The following is a 16,690-nucleotide window of genomic DNA, read 5'->3' as shown; positions in this document are numbered from 1 at the left end:
GCCTTGTTCTAGGCTTCTCTTGCTATGTGCTGTATCATTTCACCTGCTGGAAGGAAGCAGCAGCTGACGCCAGGCGATTGACGTCAACCACTCAGTGAGCAGAGAAGGCTGTCTGGTCGGCCGGCCTGGCTGGGCTCATTGCAAACAGGTCAATAGATTTGATTCTCTCCCCCATGCAACTGATCACACCCAGTAAAGGCCAATAGCATACTGTCCTTCAGCCTTCAGGTTTAAACTGCACAATACTGTGACTGCAAGGAAAGACGAGATTAATATAGTTGCTTTTCATTTAATTTAAAATCTTTTCTGCTTTACACTGTATTACACACATTCAGCTTGTGGGTTACAAATTATGAAAAAAAACTTCAATTGAATCACATCTGCGTAGATTTCCATGAAAAATAATAATTGTCCCTGGGTTCCCAAGACAAAGGCTGAAAAATGTTCTTGTGATACAATCCTATGTTAAGTAGATTTTGTTCAACCTTGACAAAATTTCAACCATTTAGCTCAGATGCACTGCAGTAAACAGAACACAACATGTCTACATCTTTACCTGCTTTCACACTAGACAGATGAACCCAGCGTGACCCTGGGTCGAAAATCAAGCGCTTTCACAGTGTCATTTTCAACCCGAGAAGAAAACTCAACCCTGCTAGAGACTAGGTTAGAGATTTCCAACCCCGGACGAAGTACTCGCCTCGGCTTGAAAAACATTCAAGGGAATCGTAACCCATGTATTGTAGCGCAAGGCAAACACATTCATCCAGTTTGGTTAGCAGTGTGGAGGTATTATATACAGTGCTAGAGTGCTTCTCAACCCTGTAGTATCGAGTACTCCTTTGATCTTTGCTCCAGCTGAGATAAGGTACAATACAATTTATTACAGTGGACAATAATAAAAAGGTCCAACTAATCAATAATAGATTAAGATTCAAGTTACACAATTCATGACTACAGCTAGAATTCAAACTTGCAGGACCAGAGTTGTGAACTAGTGTTTTCCTGGACAGGTAACATAGATAACTGCAAATGTTGCATTAACAGTATTTAACCACCAGAGGCCAGTGTAATCCCAAGACCCCCCTGATAGCATAACATGCCAAGTCTAGAGATTTCTGTCAGTTTAGCGTACACCATTGGCAGGGACAGCACAGTAACATGTCTGCTTTGGTGCTCATGAAAACCAGAGATGAAGTAATTATTTCTGCAAATGCTGTCAATTAACGTTCAGTACATCAGCGAAGCTTCAATCATCTCTTTGGTAATTTTATGTACATAAACACCTGTAATTCATTTTGGGTGTGGGACACCTCTTTTTCTAATGCTTACACATATAACTGTTTTTATCTTGAAAATGCCCATACTTCTAAATCACAAAACAGGAGCTAAGAGTGATTTATTAACAGTTTCCCATCCTACAGTTCAGCCGTGCATCACGAGGGGACTCCCTGAGCTGAAATGTGTCAATGATGAAAATAAACAATCCCAGCCACACTACAGTAATACAGATCTCCTCAAACACTACAGTGCCATCTGCTTATGTAAGCCAGTTGAAGATATGAAATCCTGTGAAATGCCGCTGTTACAGATTCAACTCAGCTGCACTTAGAATGGAAGCTGCAGATGTTGTGATGCAGTCTGGCAGGCTTTTCTGAGCTATCCACAAATCACTTTTTTTAAAGACTTTTAAAAAGGTGTGGCATTTTATTGCAAAGGCAGTACAAATCATATACTGATATATAATCATTGCCACAAAAAATTAATAAAATACTATATCCCCATTTATTCAATGGTTTAAAAATCTGCCATTTAACTGTTAAACAAAAATGGATCACTCTGCAGCACTGTCTTGATTGTTGCTTCTCAAACATGCAGAAGACACCGGTTTGTCAGAGGCAGAGATAGGCAGAGATAGGCAGAGATGGACAGAAACGTACTGCATCTAGTTGTGGGCCAGACTATTTGCATGACTATGAAGAGTTAAAAGTAATAGACTTCATTAGCTTGAGTTGTTGAACATGTAACTTCAATCAACAGGGAATAATCCATGTGCAGAGAATCCCTACACTGCTTCTCTCTCATAACCTGACTGGAGGCAATGATGTAGACGGTAATTCACCCAGACCTTTCAAACAATGGTTACAGAGATGCACCTGGCTGTTTATTTTTAAAATGTGAGGGTATAAGTGCAATGTAAGAATCCCCATTCCTGGTCCTGGAGAGACACAGGAGCTCTACTCATCAGAATTCCAATCCAGCTCTAACCACTTATTCACACAAATTAATCTACATCAGTGTTCTCCAACCGTGACCCTGGAGAGCCCCAATACAGAAGGTTTAATGTGCCATCTGTCCATTATGGAAGACCATTATACTGCTGTTATAGTTACTTCAACTGAACCATGTTTTTTTGTTTGGTTTATAAATTATCAATGACAAACATGTGTTTTCACTAAGAAAATGACCATAAAACAAATCTGAAAAATATTCACTGAACTAAACCTCTTTTGCAGGTCTAATGCAGGCAATAATCTAAAACAGCTATAAAACCAGCTGGACAGTGACCCACCTGCCCTGGCTTTGTAGAGCAGTGTGGTTCTCAACCTTGGTCCTGGAGTAGACCTGCATCTTCTTGTTTTATGTTCTGAGCTCTCAGTTACTCAAGTTACCAGAACTGTAGAAGGCAGATCACTGTCCATTTTCTATTCATGTAAGTTATGAGGGTAAAAATATTTTAAAAAGAGAAAGCATTTAGCTTGAGCGACTGTTCTATTGTGGAATGGGCAGGTCCTTCAGCGATATCCCACAGGATTCAATTTTTATGTCAGTTATGTTTTCAATGTCGTAATTTAGCACTTAGTTGGAACACAAAACAGAAGAGGACATACAGATACGCTGGGATCAGGACTGTGAGCCACAATTGTAGACTACGTGGACGATTGCTGCCTCTTCTTCACAGAGCAGTGGTTCCCAACACTGGCCATGGAGATGCCCTGTGTCTGCTGGTGTTCATTTGAGCCCAGTTGTCAGCTACTGACCTGAACTATTTCCACCTGTTTAAGAGCTGCAAACAACAGACAAAGTTGAAATAAGACCATCATTAGTTCAATGAAGGCTTCAATAAAGGGCTCAGCTACAATGAGAGCCAGCAGACACTGGGCTACTCCAGGACCAGGGTGCACACCCACTTGTCATGGAGGGTGTGAAAGGAATGCGAACGCAGACTCACAAAGTCCTGTTGGATGTCCGTGAAGTCCTTGCCGTATTTCTCCAGGGCCTCCTCGAACAGGTTGGCCTCTGACGCCGACCACTCCTCCATCTCATCACGGCAGAGTACCGGACCACCCTGGGGCACCAGTGCAGAGATGGCCTTGGAGATCTCGTAGCCGTTCTTGTGCAATGTGTCCATGGCATGGAACTGAGAAGATGGGGAGTGGAACAGAGGCGTTAGCATCAGGAACTGTCCAAGCTTGGCGAATGCAGAATGGCAAGGAGTGGTTCAGGACAGTCAAAGATCTTATTTAATAACTCCTGGCTGCAAATATGTTGAATAATAAAAATGCATCAAAATAGGTGAACAATTTGCTTGTGATTTTCAGAGAGTAGCAGCAATAGAGAGTAACAGTGCACATCTATCTAACGATTAAATATTCGCTGTAGATAAGTGAGCCACATATTTCCATTGAAACATAAGTGACTTTTAGTTGGACCACATATGGAGACAAAGTAAAGCTTAAAAAATGAATCCTATTATTGTACAACTGTGTGATGGTAGGCAGAGTAGAACATCGTCCACAGGAGCCAAAAAACCATACCACATTATAGGTGAAACCGAGTTATATCAAACTTGCTTTGGCCTCTTGCAATTCTGTTATTAATAGTCAGCAAATTATGTTTGTTAACACTAACACAGTGTATGCAGTAACTAAATATGTTATACAGTGGTTAAATTGCATCTCCTTTCTTTAATTACAATAATTATTTTATAAGCCTACTTAAAACAGCGTATTAACAACACAGGTACTAAACTCCTTCAATCATTTGGTCTGCATGTAATGCTTAGGAAAATGCTAAATTCACATAAAATATATCTGATTTTTTTTTTTTTTTTTTAATTACACATCCATACAAATTGTTGTAAAAAAGGAATTTGGTATTTTATATGAGCATGGGACACTTTGTCACTCAGCTAACTATGTTATACATAGTGTAGTGTAATATGAACTGTTAACTAGCCTATTAAATAGTCTGAAAACATTTTGGAGATGGGAGTTTTTACTTCTAGGAAAGGTTAAAATGAAGGTAAAAAAAGGTAATCAACGGATTTAAACCATCAACACTATAACTAAGACTTGCAGACAATACTTTTTAAAGCAATGAAATGCTCTCGGCTTTGCGTTTTGACTTTCAAAACCATTTTTACTTTACCTTGTTATATTGGGGTAGAGGTTAATTATCTAAATACGTGCAAAAATGTTATTAATTTTGAGTTACTGTTTATATTAAATCTAAGATGTGTGTGCTTTTGCAATTGTTTTTGTCACAAAGTGATGGTTTAGCCTGAAAAATACAGTTCCAGTTTTAATAAATATATAAATAAATAAATCACGTTTGTTAAATCACCACCTGCTGTTCCCCTGAAACACATTTTCAAAGTGTTCTAGATGACCAGTCTAATCAGGGCAAAGCAAACCTGGAACTGGAACACAAAACAAAACAAATGCCGTACATTTGCTTGCACACCCCAAGAAAATCTTATGCAATTACATTTTTTATTTTTCCCTCAAAAAAAAAAAAAAAGATATACAAATAAAATAAAAATAAAGATAAGGCCTTGCCCTGTAAACTCCCATTTTATTTTTATGAAAAAAGCTCTGACACAGCTTGTGTATTCATTAAAGACATGATGAGCTATTTGTTGTGATGCATTTTTACGGTTTGCCTTCACAATTCTGGTATACAATTTGGACCTGTGTGTGATATCTGTGAATCACGGCTGTTGAGTTTGAGGCAGCCAAATCTGAACTGCAGCACTCCCTGTGACAAAAACTTTAAACCATCAAATTATGTGTTCTTTAAACCTACAGATGGTCGCTGGGCTAAAATGTGAGTCAGCTGTTCAGGAGACTTGAGTGTGGAAAAATTAAACAGCCCCCCCCCCCCCCCCACAAGACCCCTGCTTCTCATTTACCATAGCAAAATCAGCTGTCTAATATTAATTTCAAACATAGACAGATATATAGATATATTTTGTAATAATGTCCAGCTCAACAAGGTTGACACAAATGAGCGAAAACAAGTTCAATTGGAGGGGGAACAACATAAATCCTACTTCACCAGTCTAATTGCCACATTCTCTAGATCCTGTGGATTAGTTTCAGATTAAGTTCCAGTGATGACAATCATAATGCAGCGCTGTGGCGGCTTGCTTCTACATTCGCGAAGGCACGCCCACGAGCCAGGTGTTGCTGATTCTGTCAATTAAGGGAAAGCGCAGGGGCTCACCAGGGTGATGTCTCTGGAGGCCGCTGCCGCACTCATGTGCAAACTAGGCTGCCTGATGGAGCTGCTGCAGTCCAGGGCTCGAGCAAATGTACCTACAGAACTGAAAGCACAACAGAGAGAGGGAGAGGTGGAAGGGAGAGAGCGAGAGTGAGAGAGAGAGTGTGAGTGAGAGGGAGAGAGAGCGAGCAGACCATCTGTGAATGACAGGACTACAATTCCCAACACAACTGCATCCAGAAGGCCCTGCTGTGCAATGGAGCAGTCTGTTCCACTACGATGGCTGTACTTGTGCTCCTACCCGACAGGTACCCAGTCTCAATTAAGACTATAGGATTCCTTTATTGGTCTGCAATATCTATTTTAATTAATTTAATTTTAGCCGGGGGGAGTGAATGTGTTTCTCAAGCCTCTAACTAGGTAGGCACTTATACAACGTTTTGTTATACTCTTGCCTTTGCATTAATAGCACTTAGTAGTATTATTTATTTAGATTTCCCTTACGCTCCCTCTCCCTTAGTTCTTAACTTTGACTTAACATCTTTTATGCACTTATCAGCTTTTACAATCTAGGATGCAAGAACTTACACTCACCTAAAGGATTATTAGGAACACCATACTAATACTGTGTTTGACCCCCTTTCGTCTTCAGAACTGCCTTAATTCTACGTGGCATTGATTCAACAAGGTGCTGAAAGCATTCTTTAGAAATGTTGGCCCATATTGATAGGATAGCATCTTGCAGTTGATGGAGATTTGTGGTATGCACATCCAGGGCACGAAGCTCCCATTCCACCACATCCCAAAGATGCTCTATTAGGTTGAGATCTGGTGACTGTGGGGGCCAGTTTAGTACAGTGAACTCATTGTCATGTTCAAGAAACCAATTTGAAATGATTCGACCTTTGTGACATGGTGCATTATCCTGCTGCAAGTAGCCATCAGAGGATGGGTACATGGTGGTCATAAAGGGATGGACATGGTCAGAAACAATGCTCAGATAGGCCGTGGCATTTAAACGATGCCCAATTGGCACTAAGGGGCCTAAAGTGTGCCAAGAAAACATCCCCCACACCATTACACCACCACCACCAGCCTGCACAGTGGTAACAAGGCAAATTGTAGCCTCTTTTTCCTATTTGTAGTGGAGATGAGTGGTACCCGGTGAGGTCTTCTGCTGTTGTAGCCCAACCGCCTCAAGGTTGTACGTGTTGTGGCTTCACAAATGCTTTGCTGCATACCTCGGTTGTAACGAGTGGTTATTTCAGTCAAAGTTGCTCTTCTATCAGCTTGAATCAGTCGGCCCATTCTCCTCTGACCTCTAGCATTTGTAAAATGCACTGTATCATTGCACTGTATTATTGCTCTGATATTTTGTAAGGGAAAAGGGTGTCTGCTAATAAATAAATATTAATTAATAATAATAATAATAATAATAATAATAATAATAATAATATTAATAATAATAATATTAATAATAATAATAATAATAGGAATCTCGGGGAAACAGAAGGAAATTGTAAAACTGTATCTCAGGCTGCTTTTATAGGATCTCCCTTCTAATGTCTTGCTGGTGCTCCTTGACTCTTTTCTGAGGGAAGCTGAGGTTGACAGAGGAACTGGGTATTTAGATTAAGGTTAAGGTTGAAGTTCGTCAAAAGCCTCAGAAGGTTCCTCACCCCAGATAAATGTATGACAGTGCATTATCATTATCATTCACACTAGAGGTTTATGTCATGTGTGAACGCTCAAGGGGCCAGGTGAAAATTAGAACAGCTTTTGATGCAGCCTAAAATCCTAAAAGCTGACCCAGGGCAAGTCTATCTGTATAAGTGAACACAACGGGCCTTGGGCTGACCTAAAGATGTCACTGCATGATGTTACTCAAACCACTCCCCTACAGAGTCAAGCGCCAAACAGAGCTAACCTAGTGCTGCTAAGCACAACTGTATTCAAAATGTCAGCTTTAAGAGGTAGAAACTGGGACAATTCAGAAATTGAATGGAAAATAAAGTTAAAAAATAAATGGATGAAAGTATACAGAATGCTGCTGTCTATATGGATATAAGTTAGTGGCCCAACCAAGTTAAAAGGAAAATAAAATTGTTTATTGACTTTAAAAAAAGCTGTGGTCCACAACAAACAAAGTGGAGTGCAGAGAACAAATTGCACGTTTTTTCCGGGAACTCTCATGAATACAGAACAGCAGACTAGTGATAAACCCACCACAGCTGTTGGATTCCATGGGACATGCATCGAACTCCAGTCTGGAAAATAGCACCTAAGAAATAACACCTTTGAGGTACTATAGTATATAATATAAACTGTAGATATATTTGTGTATGTATGTTATAGAAATTCCAGATTGTAAATCTTAATATTGATAAATAACGCATACAACAATATCATGTTTTGTGATTTAATGTAATGTAGATGTCCTACAAAATGTTCTTAGCTTACAGGGTGAATTGTATAACCCTGTATGAACCGAAGATACAGACATTTGATAATGTATTAATCCAATTTCCCATTGAACCATGCTGCTAAACCATTTACAAACTAACAAGATTGTTGATTGGATGGCTGAACTAGAAACCTGTTTTGTCGTCATGTAGTTTTAAATTATATTAGAAAGCGTTGGCTGCAAAGGGTTAAGAGTACTTTCAAAGACAATATAAAAGCGATTAAATCAATATTAATGAGCTGTGATTTAAATCCATAGCATACACCTGTAAGCATACCTAATGTCATGCGTAATTGGTTTGTTTTAGCAGATCCCATTTTAATTCCTGGCATACTTTTCTGTGCTTTTCAGCTACATATGTGAATGCACTTACGCCCCAAATCTCAACTGTGAACGGGGGCTCTGGAAAAAGTAGGAATACATTTGAAAAAGTCAGATGTAGCAAATCCTAACTCAGGTCAAAAATGCAGTTTACCGTCTTAGCTTAGTTGACAAAAATAGTTTTGTGAGCTTCCCTTTAAAAGAATGTTGTCTTTCTCTTTAGCTGTCAGAGCTGGCCTGGCATGCCTTTCATTGATGCAATACATTTTAGTAAAGTAGTCTTTACTAAAAAAAAGGCTAGTAGATAACTGACATGGAATTGGCAGCAACCTTAATGACGTTATTCAGTTCAGAATAACAACCATTAATATAAAAACGGACCTAAGTAAAGTTTTTGTTGTTGAAACCTTGAAAATTCCATTGGAAAGGACTCTTATACACTATGTTCGTATACACAGTACAGGCTAGCGTACAGGTAATGCTAGTGTCACACTACACGATTTCTACAATACGACACGATTCTGTGAAAGGTGGGCAGCTCACACTTAATGACCATCTTTTGCGTCATAAAGAAGTCACAATACACAATCACTTAAGTACAGGGACATGCCCCAAAACAACCATGTTTAGTCTTCAAGTTTCTTTTTTCTTCTTTAATCAGCTCAACTCTCATTGGCTGCTGACACTGATCACATGACCCTTAAATGATCGGTGCCATTCGAGTCATAAATATTAAACATGTTTAATAAAAATATATTGTCCTTATACCTTGTCCAAACCTATGTGCAAATGCTCTTACCGTGCTACCACCAAGAACTGATCAATCTGCTTTTCTGTCAGGGGGCTGTTTGGATCCCACACCTTTGTCTCCAGTTTAGACTGATCCCTTCCATCCTCCTCACCTGTACAAGTTCCAAAAACATGTACATTAATCACACTTTTCATTTCCCCCATACAAACCTTGGCATGTAGTAATATGTACATCATTGACCTATTTAATGCTCTCCCTCCGTCTCTGTGTAAAAGTGTAAAAGCTGTGTCACAAACTCAGATTAATCTTGATTGTGAATGGAAATATACACTCAATGATAACACTATGTAACACATTTTTTGTTCTTGGGTGCTAAGTGTTATTTCCTAATTCCTTCTGCCTCAAAAGTATAGAAAATGGCTATTATTCCCCACAAACTTTGCTTTTGTGACCAGGACAGTGATATTTTGAAATGTACCCATTTTCAATTAATTTATGTATGTATTTATTTACAGTATAATCGTAAACCCCTCATTTTTGTATTACTTTAGTGTAAACACATGTTAATTTGGATTCATATGTTGCTTTTTCCTGACTTTATGTGAACGAAAAGACACAAATTCACCTGTTTTCTAATTGGAAATGGGTACATTTAAAAAAATCACTGTCCTGGTCACAAAAGGAAAGATTGTGGGAAATAATAGCCATTTTCTATACTTTTGAGGCATAAGCAATTAGGAAATAACACTTACTACCCAGGAACAAAACAAAAATGTTAGTGTAATGTATAAATAACCCCTTCAGACAACATCGTTAGGTGTAATAGAAGTGGCATACACCATTCTACACACAGTGACCAAATGGGTTAAATAAACAAATATATAAATCACCTGTAACTAAATACCACACTCCAATTTCAACATTTATGCCGATTTTAAATTGTCACTTTGAGCATGTAATAAAACACTAAACCAATTTATTTATTTATATTTATATTTATATATATATATATATAAAAGGTTTAAGCTGTCCTTAACTATTGTGGTATCATAAATTCAATCAACCCCAGTCAAAGGTTACCTCTAGGTGATGAGATATTCCTTGGGGCATCATCAGGCTGCTGTTTCCTAATCCACATTGTTCCGTTTTTGCACTCAACAATAATCTGGGCAATAATTGGTACATGGCCTTTGTTTGGCTTTTCTCTCAGTAGCGTCTCTTCAGACTATGTTGCTCATAAATGTTAGCTAGGCCCAAAGAAAACCCAGTGATTGAAAGATCTTTAGCTCCAGGCCCTTCAATCCTCACACAGCTGTCTTTTCCGCAGCACTCTCATAGCTACTGTCTGGTGGCAGCAAAAGCCCAGATCTCATTAGTCCTGTTTGCTAACTATTTGTTTCTCTTTTTATAGCATATGCTCATGTGCCAGTACAAAACACACAGAGATCAGGAGGAAGTAAAATAATAATAATAATAAAAATAAAAATCAGTAAACATTTTCAGTAGCTATGAGCACTTTTGTTTGATACGACTGTACCAGCTTGATTAGATGAAGCATTTCCATGTTAATTAATGGAAAGACTTCATGACCTCCAGCCCACCTTCTTTCAGGAAGTCTGTGATGTCAGCTTGGTATTTGTTCCCCACTCTTATTTCTCCCTTATCTGCCAGGAGTGTCTTCTGCTGAGGGTCGTATACTAGAGAATAGAAAAAGGCGTCCTGAAAAGAGAACAAGCACAACATTGGGAACACCATATCCGCACATAGTTATACAGATGTTTCTGCTTTCTTTAGGCTGACGATATTCAGAGTTTCTGTGAGGTTTCCATTGATTTCATTCTTTATTCAGAGCTCATGGAAACAGTTAAAGCAAGTTTCTTGTGAATTCATTTTGCATTTCACATTTCACCTCTTCCATTTCAACCACCACGGTGCTTTCAGTGGTCAAATATTTTGTAAACCCCTGTGAAGACCTGCAGGAAGGCCATTCTGAAATACTTGCAGGACAAGATGAGCAACGCAGTATTTTCTTTGCATCCATTAATAGAGAACTTGCAGTTTTAACTTTTGTTGAACAACCTGATATTGATGAAAGACAATGTGTGGAATCAAGTTAAAAATAAAGCACATCTCACTATTAAGTATGCTGAAGGACTAAATATTGTGTGCACACTTGCCCATTATAAATATTATTTTTGCTGAGAACTTTCCCCGATTAAATAAATTAGATATCAGCAGTAAATCCTCTCTTTGCCTGTCAACATGCTGAATCTCTGGGCTCTTCATTACCCATGTACTTATAACATTCTAGGCCAACATTTTCAATAATTCATGGCTCCCGCTACACAGAAAAGCACAAGATAAGAGAGGGAACTATTATTTTCTGCACCATCCAGCTTTCTAGCACAAAAAACATTGTGATCTCTAATCAAGGGCATCAACCAACTTTACTACAAATTGATCAGTATAAGGAACTCAGTGGGAATGATTTAATTCTTCAGGAAAAAACAAACAAAAAAAACTGTATGTTACCTTAATTGCAGACTAAAAATAAACGGGGCAGGGAACTTTCAGAACAATAAAACTAACAATTATTCAAATAAAAAATAAAACAGGGTGCTATGAATGTTGTGTACAATGCAAAAAATTGCACTCAGTAGTAAGCTAAACATTTAAAATACATTTATCAGTGTACTTCAGTTGAATATGACTCACAATTGTGCATCGTAATGTGGATTTATGCCTGAGATGGACAAAATACAATAACGACAACTGTGTACCATTCTGCATGTTTTCTCCAAACATGTTGGACATATTCAAAGTCTCTTTATTTACACTGTCATTATTACCCATTAGCCAAATATTTCAAATTTCAACTCATCAGTCCAGAGCACCTGCTGCCATTTTTCTGCACCCCAGTTCCTGTGTTTTTGTGCATAGTTGAGTCGCTTGGCCTTGTTGTCGGGGGTATGGCTTTTTGGCCACAAGTCTTCCATGAAGGCCACTTCTGACCAGACTTCTCCAGATTGTAGATGGGTGTACCAGGGTCCCACTGTTTTCTGCCAATTCTGAGCTGATGGCCCTGCTGGACATCTTCCGATTGCAAAGGGAAGTAAGCATGATGCGTCTCATCTGCTGCAGTAAGTTTCCTTGGCTGACCAATGCGTCTACGGTCCTCAAGGTTTCTTTGTGCTTCTTCAAAAGAGCTTGGGCAGCACATCTGGAGACCCCTGTCTGCCTTGAAATTTCTGCCTGGGAGAGACCTTGCTGATGCAGTATAACTACCTTGTGTCTTGTTGCTGTGCTCAGTCTTGCCATGGTGTATGCCTTTTGACAGTAAACTGTGTTCAGCAACCTCACCTTGTGAGCTGAGTTTGGCTGTTCCTCACCCAGTGTTATTCATCCTACACAGCTGTTTCTGTTTCAGTTAATGATTGTGTTTCAACCTACATATTGAATTGATGATCATTAGCACCTGTTTGGTATAATTGTTTAATCTTACACCTGACTATATGCCTACAAAATCCCTGACTCTGTGCAAGTGTACCTAGAAGAATTGATGCTGTTTTGAAGGCAAAGGGTGGTCACACCAAATATGGATATGATGTAGATTTTTCTTCACTTTGCATTTAGTTAATTGATAAATATAATCTATTAACATGTCTATTTTTGAAAGCATTCTTACTTTACAGCATTTTTTCCACACCTGCCTAAAACTTTTGCACAGTACTATATGTGTCAAGGATAAGCAATTGTGCATTTCTAAATTGCCTAAACTGAAAAAAGGCGACTACTGATTTCCCCATGTTATTTATGCTTTGTGATCAAAATAAAAATATTGCTTTGGAATTAGGATTAACAACCAAAACCTAGAAAAGTAGGAAGTCTTTTCTGATAGTGGCAGAGGGATCAGTATCTTTCACACCTACCCCATAAAGGCATACGTGACACTAATTGTTAAAGCTGATCTTCACCTGAAAGCACTAAATCAGCACATTCAACGAAATCTTCCGTGTGTGTGTTTGTGCATCTGGGGAGGGGGAAATCAAATACAACTGAATGATTCCTTTATGCAGAGCTTCTTCCCATTAATCAAGTTTGTTTGTTTCATTTTCAGTGTCAGAATGCATATATGTGGTCCCTCGACATAATCGGGAGATGTTGTCTGGGTGGGGTAGAGAATGACAGTGATGGAGCTGATTGAGGATTAAAAAGAAGGAACAACTATGAGGATCTGTCCATATTAAATCAGTGCAGTGGTAAGAAATGAGACCAGCTCACCAGGTGGAAAGCACTAAAAGTGATGCCTTGGGTAGAATCCCTCTCGGGCAGGTGAATTCACTTTCCCTTGTTCTTCCATTTAAAGTGTCAATCAGTCGTTGTCATTCCATACCCCTCCCTAAAGGAAAACCTGAGCTGAACAATGGATTAATAGGTTTGTGCGGGACTGGTAGATAGCCTTGTGGCTCACACAGACTCAGGGCTCTGGAACTTACCTCACGCTCCAGGTATGACTTCAGGGTCTCAGTTTCATTTAGCAGAGTGACACAGCATTTGCCTCTGGGGAGATAATTGTATATCAGCGGCAAGAGAAACAAAAAGAAAAAAGGCACACTGCAATCAAACTGAGTACAATCCTATCATCACTACTAATTGGCCTGAGCCCAAGAGCCATGCTTCACACCTTTTCTGGGTGGGCGGGGGTGGATTCATCAAATGAGCGTAATCCCACTTGTGTTCTGTCTTTCTATTGTGGAGACAGCACAGCGCAAAACGGCACTAGGAATACTGGAATTATTACTAATAAATCTGACATCTACTGGGGACAGTAACTGCGGCTCCAGATATGGAAAATCTGAAGCTGATAGGTCCTCCACTGGTTTCATATAATGTTATACAGTAAGCTGCAAAGCTGATGTATGTTTGGGAATAGGGAAATAACTGATGTTGACATATTGCTGAGCATTATGAATGGTAATGTAATAAGTGTGCTAGACGGGGAAATGCCAATGTAACGCCCAGGAAAAAGGATGTTCATGGAAATAAATAACTTTCTATGTTGTCTTTGATCCACATTTACATACATACATTTCTTTATTGGTCTAAGTTTGGAATATCTAATGGAATATACCCAAATCCATACATGGAGTGTATATCAATGCTAACCGCAAACCTCGCAAACAGGGACCGTTTTCTATGATACTTTGAGTGTTGTAGATACAGATACAGATAGGGTAAGCCAGCATGTCTTTCATGCCCCGTTTCCACATGCCACTTTGAGGTGCAGGGTGTTTCCACTATGGCCCAGGTGCACCTCCGCCTGTGCCAGAACTAGTTTCACGAGGCACTACTGTTACATCCCTCACATAGCCAGACGCAATGCCACTGCATTTTGAAATTGTAACTACAACTAGAATGCTAAAGTTTCTGGTGAAAGTATTTTTGAGTAAAGTAAGCAGTATAATTCAGTGTACATGTAGTACAAGATACAAATACAGTTTAAAAGCTTAAATACCCTCAAAATAAACACTTAAGTGTTGCAATCAGTTGTTTCTCACATTTGCATTATAGCAGGAGTAGTTTTCAGACAGTATTCAGTTTGAGCATGATGCAGAGGTCAAAAGTCAGTGAACAACAGTAGTAGATAACTATAGATGACTTCCAATCTGTGTTCTACAATAAGCACTATCCTACCTGCATGTCTTACAGCACAGTGTTATATATTATTAATTCCTTTTATGTAGAGGTCAAGGTAAAGGATATTTAGACATTTCTTAAGTAAAACAATGGTGTTCTTTGCAAAAGAGTAAAACAACGGAGCTGTGAGCCTTCCATCTAGGTGAAATTAGGACTTTTCTGACTGAATATGAGTTTAACCTTGATAAAGAGGTCAAAGGTAACAATGAAGGACATGTTTAGATGGTGCATATGACTTCCTATACATTTTCAATAGTGACCAAAGGCCTCTCTCCTCTCTGTTAGGCCTTATAGAGCTAAAATCTCCCAAGATGAGCATTTGACTTAAAAAAGAGAGGTCAAAGGTCAAAACCAAGGACATTTTTATATTGCCTACTTCTGGTTTCCTGTATGTGTCCAATAGTAATAGTGACCATCTCTACTCTGTAAGCAGTTATAAGGCAAGTTATAACTTTCAAATTGACTTTTGAACCCTAAAGGAAGGATCGAAATTCAAACTATTTTCAAAAACACATTTGGCCTGCTTTATATGTGGCATGGTGCCCATTGTGGTGTTTTTACACTAAAATCCTACAATTTCATGTTTGAACTTAAAAGCGTGGTCATAGGTCAAGTTCAAGGGCATCCATGGAAAGAGTCTATATGGTTTCCTATATGTGTTCTATAGACACCAGTGTATCTGGCACCTGTAAGGCATTATAAGCCGTTATAAGTTCCCTTATTTTTTGTGCCGTGCACAATGTTACTGATGTGTCAATCATTTGTCAATCATTAAGCAACTTTGATTAAGCTTATGTTTGAGTAAGATATGGATCCCAGCATGTTGTAGCCTTATTTATACATGTATTAGTTGTTCTTAAGAAAGGGCGTCTGCCAAGAAATAATAATAATAATAATAATAATAATAATAATAATATATAGGCTGTGACTGTATATTTCATACTGTATTTCATGATTTGCTAAGTGGCTACACAGGACACACACAAATGGGTTTAATTCTCCCGCAGAGAAATAATATGGGAAAATATCTAGGATGATTAAGTTAAGCTATATTGTCAATGTTAATGGGATCATGATACAGGGAGAAGTATGGTCAAAAGTTTATTGCACTTTAGGCATGTCAGCCTCCAGTTTTTGAACACTAAATCCCAGAGTGCGAGTGTCCCAGAATGCGTTTTGACCTTTGGTGTCTCGCATTCACTTCCTAGGGCAGCTGTACCCAACGAAAAATAATGGAAACGCTGGCAGCAAAGTTTAGGTGTACAGCCCAGCCAAGCAGAGGTGCACCTCAATGTGGCCAGTGGAAATGGGGTATCAGACAGAAGAAAGTGATTCTTATCTGCCTTTTACCATCAACGTTTGCTCACTCCACATGTAGGGTGAAGTGTTACCAATACATGCTTCTTTTATATGATGTGACTGGTTAGCATGGGCAGACCAACCAAGGAGAAGTTAAAATGTATATTTCAGCTCCAACCTCTGACCAAGGCGACACAAGGTCTCGAGGCCATACCTGATGTGTGTGGCCGGTAAAGACTCCAACTGCCGGGAGAGGAAAAGCTCTCTGTGCCTCAACTGGTGTTTCTGTTTCTCAGGCAGGTCCACCATCTCTGGGTTTTCCATCTCCTCTTCCATCTCTCCTTGGGGTGAGACCGAGAGGACTGGTTACATAGGAGAAACATTGCATCTGAAGAGCTGAGCGGTTATGGACTACACACAGGCATTAAGGACAAAACCAAGGGGCAATATAGACAGTTATTATACTAACAAATGTATACTACTGTTATAATGAAGCTGCTTTTTAAATATATATGGATCAGATGGTATATAACCAGGCATTTCTAGTAGTGGAAAGGAGGGTCCTAGATGTAGCTCTATAGACGACATTTGGAAGGCCAAATAATCATCCTTTAATGTCCTTAATATTGCTTTATTTGGGGGTTTAAAATTAC

General features: G+C 39.0%; 1 protein-coding gene across 2 annotated transcripts in view; it reads right to left on the bottom strand.

Moving 5' to 3' along the window:
• The window catches only part of mta1 (metastasis associated 1), an 81,779-nt gene that overhangs the window by 26,151 nt on the left and 38,938 nt on the right, over window positions 1–16,690 (bottom strand). Inside the window, exons 4-9 of one of the 2 annotated variants that reach the window (XM_066694098.1) lie at window positions 16,252–16,399; window positions 13,538–13,601; window positions 10,643–10,760; window positions 9,090–9,192; window positions 5,509–5,608; window positions 3,233–3,421 (exon numbers count right to left, since the gene is read on the bottom strand). In XM_066694098.1, coding sequence (XP_066550195.1) covers window positions 3,233–3,421; window positions 5,509–5,608; window positions 9,090–9,192; window positions 10,643–10,760; window positions 13,538–13,601; window positions 16,252–16,399 — 722 coding nt within the window. The remainder of the gene's footprint in view (window positions 1–3,232; window positions 3,422–5,508; window positions 5,609–9,089; window positions 9,193–10,642; window positions 10,761–13,537; window positions 13,602–16,251; window positions 16,400–16,690) is intronic. The other variant, XM_066694099.1, reaches the window with a different exon arrangement.

The sequence above is a fragment of the Amia ocellicauda genome, chromosome 21 (genome assembly GCF_036373705.1).
Source record: "Amia ocellicauda isolate fAmiCal2 chromosome 21, fAmiCal2.hap1, whole genome shotgun sequence".
In the NCBI taxonomy this organism is placed as follows: domain Eukaryota; kingdom Metazoa; phylum Chordata; class Actinopteri; order Amiiformes; family Amiidae; genus Amia; species Amia ocellicauda.
The sequence above is the reverse complement of the archived record's forward strand: the minus strand, read 5'-3'. Positions and strand labels throughout refer to the sequence as shown.